The sequence below is a fragment of the Oncorhynchus mykiss genome, chromosome 17 (genome assembly GCF_057628025.1).
Source record: "Oncorhynchus mykiss isolate SJ-2025 chromosome 17, ASM5762802v1, whole genome shotgun sequence".
In the NCBI taxonomy this organism is placed as follows: Eukaryota; Metazoa; Chordata; class Actinopteri; order Salmoniformes; family Salmonidae; genus Oncorhynchus; species Oncorhynchus mykiss.
Window position 1 is genome coordinate 1542994 of NC_143038.1, and position 3548 is coordinate 1546541.

The following is a 3548-nucleotide window of genomic DNA, read 5'->3' on the forward strand; positions in this document are numbered from 1 at the left end:
CGGTAGGTTTTACAATCCTGAATGTCACATAACGTCAGTGGTGAATGCGCGCCTCAGGCTATTTCTTCCAAAGCGAATCCGAGAGAGACCGACGCCGGGCGCGGAAGCTTTTTCAGAAGACGACAGGTGTCACTGTGTCCTCGCGCTCCATCCGCACGCTGACGCATGATCACTAGCAGTGATGTTTACTCAAAACACAGGATTCCGCTGTCATATGATATCACACTAACAACACCTTCCTCCACTCCACAACTACACATGATATGATAGAAAAGCTTTATACTGATAGAAGGCTATGTTATTGAAAGCACCTGTTCCAAAATGGAAGAGTGGCTAAATTGGGCATAGCCTACCTCTTGGTGTTATCACTCTTCAAGTTGATCTGTCTCAATAACATATGTTACAATATGCAGAAATCGCTCTGCCATTTCCTGGTTGCTAAAATCCTTATAGCCTAATTTTAGTTTGTGACAAAACAAGCAATTGTATCATCTAAACTGCTATGAAATATGTTTTCAATAACCACAAATATTGTTTTTTCAGTTGTTTGAAGCGGGTGTGCAAAACCGGAAAAAAAATACACATCAACTAAACTTAAGAACAGGAAGCATAGAAGTAGTGCACATGGAACAGATCTATCGCTTCTTAGACTTGCTTTCAATGAAAATGACAGATCTGTAACTCACATTTCGCGGTCGTCCATCACATGGGCTGACATTGGTTTATTTTACCCTATAGGCTAACTATTAACCTTAGGCTAAAGCCAATGTTAACTGGTCAATAGTTTACTGCTTAGTCTATCTTACCATTGACTATGAACCCCAGCCCATTTCGTGTTTTTCTATATCGTTTTAACAGTTTTAGAATGGTTGGTGGGACAATAAATGGTGCTTGAAATGGGTTGGTTCGTGAACGGAATGGAGTTGGCGCGCGCCAAGTAAATAAAAAGCCTGTGTTTAATTTCCACGTGGTGTAGGCTCCGGGTGCTGCTATAGCAACCCAGTTCTGGGAGGTTGGGGTTATAAATAGAGGGCGTGGCAGAACTGAGTTTGGAGCGGCCAACAGTAGCATAGTAGGGCGATAGTCTCCACTGATAGAACCGACAGCCGCAGCAGGAGCAGCAGCCACAGGATAACGTGATTACGGATCTATTAGCTCTCAGCTAGTGAGACAGACTTAGATACAGAGCTGTGCAGAGGAAAACTGACTGTGAAACCTTAGCTCGCGCTCGTCCATGGAACACAGAAGAGATGCGTGAGAAGCCAGCGGATTCGGGTAACTGACCTGCATGAAGAAGTTGCTCACTGTCCATTCTATTGTCGGCTACTCAAAAGGACCCAAGTGACACAGCACAATGCTTGAGGTAAGAGTTATATTTAGTGTGTACCTGCTATATTCTTGGAAAGCATAACTAGAGAGTTATGTTGTATTTGTGTAAATTGACAGTTAAGGCATCTCCAGTTCCTGCTAAAATTCTTACTTCTGCACCTCCTATTTTTCAGATGAAGTGACAATCAGCTGTATTCAACCTAAACTGTTCTTGATCGACCAACATGCAATGGAGCGAAAAATAACTAAAACAAAAACACTGAAGAGTCCCACACCCTCACTTTCCAGTCTTCCAGTTGCAAACTACATGGTCTCCTGGATGACATTTGCTGACCTTACATGATTGGATCCCTGAGGATCTAAGGAGAATCAATGGCGGGGTGGGATAACATGACGAACGTGACCAATGAGACTCTTACAATCACGACCATCATGAGCAACATGACCAATGAGACCATCCTTTGGGGTCCGCCCTATAGCCTCCAGATCTCGTTGCCCCTAACGATCCTGGTCGGGATGCTCATCCTATTGACAGTCTTCGGCAACGTCTTAGTGGTCATCGCTGTGTTTACTAGCCGGGCCCTGAAGGCCCCTCAGAACCTCTTCCTGGTTTCGTTGGCGTCGGCGGACATTTTGGTTGCGACCCTGGTCATTCCCTTCTCCCTGGCCAACGAACTCATGGGCTACTGGTACTTTGGTAAAGTCTGGTGCGAGATCTACCTTGCACTGGACGTTCTCTTCTGTACGGCATCCATCGCCCATCTGTGTGCCATTAGTCTGGACAGGTACTGGTCAATCACCAAGGCCATCGAGTACAACCTGAAACGGACACCGCGCAGGATCAAGTGCATCATCGTCATCGTGTGGGTCATCGCCGCGGTGATCTCGTTCCCGCCCCTCATCAGCATGGAGAAGGAGAGCGATAAAGAGGAGGGGCCGGTGTGTAAAATCAACGAAGACAAGTGGTACATGATCTCGTCCAGTATCGGCTCGTTCTTCGTGCCCTGCATCATCATGATCCTCGTTTACATCCGGATCTATCAGATCGCTAAGAAACGGACGCGGGTACCACCGGGCGACCGGAAACCCAAAATGGCGGCCTCAGTGTCGCCGGTGACGGGCAAGAAGGAGAACGGAGCTGGGGGAGTCGGAGGTGACCAACACGCTTGTCACGAGAAGCTCAACGGAGAGCAAGGAGACAGAGAGGGGGATGAACACAGAGGAGAGGACGAGAAAGAAGGGGAGATAAACGGCGTGGACATGGAGGACTCCTCATCGTCTGACCACCAGGTCAACAACCCCTGTTCTATCAAGAAGAAGAAACGCACGGCTAAAACCAAACTGAGCCAGATCAAACCAGGAGTGGACCACCCGGCGCTGCCTAAACTGGTGGTGAGACAGAGCTCTAAGGGGAGTCGATGGAAGGGGAGACAGAACAGGGAGAAACGTTTCACCTTCGTCTTGGCTGTGGTCATTGGAGTTTTTGTCGTTTGCTGGTTCCCCTTCTTCTTTACCTACACTCTGACGGCGCTCTGTGACTCGTGTTACATACCTGACACACTGTTTAAATTCTTCTTCTGGTTCGGCTACTGTAACAGTTCAGCCAATCCCATTATCTATACAATCTTCAACAATGACTTCCGAAGATCTTTTAAAAAGATTCTCTGCAGGGATAACCGAAGAATGGTATGATTAGACTTGGGACTTTTTGTTTGTTTGTATGTTTTAAAAAAATATATAAATTGTTATCGTGCATGGTCGGATCCGTGGCTTTAAACAAATAATGTACCTGTGACAAAACATCTACATGTTTTATGTTGCAAAGGCTTTTGGGGGAAAGACTAAAACCCACTAAATGCACCAAAATGTTGTTTTTCCAAAAGGTCGGCAGCACTACGCCACACCACAGCTTGGAAACAAACTATCCTGTGAATACAGACTTTAAAAAAGCTCAACCATTCCAGCCACGTTCATTCAACCAATGTTTTTCTACAGTTTTGTGAATGTTTGAATCACAATATTGGATAAACGTGGCCAGGAGTATGATACTATATGTAGTATTTTATGATATGATGTTGAAATAATTGTCTCTTTCTGAGCCACCTTGGTGTGTTCTATTCATTGTTATTGAAACACACGGCCATTTCATATGATATCAAGCTACAACTGGGAGAATGGGTTACCATAGTTATGTTAAAGAATAAACATCTCCCAATGAC

At 45.4% G+C, this 3548-nt stretch overlaps 1 protein-coding gene across 1 annotated transcript; it reads left to right on the forward strand.

Annotated features, from left to right (window-relative positions):
- Positions 1 to 981: 981 nt before the first annotated feature.
- Positions 982 to 3548, forward strand: LOC110485625 (alpha-2A adrenergic receptor). The gene is made up of 2 exons (XM_021556728.3): positions 982 to 1363; positions 1503 to 3548. Exon 2 carries the CDS (start codon positions 1702 to 1704, stop codon positions 3019 to 3021), a length of 1320 nt encoding a protein of 439 aa, XP_021412403.2. The 5' UTR covers positions 982 to 1363; positions 1503 to 1701; the 3' UTR covers positions 3022 to 3548.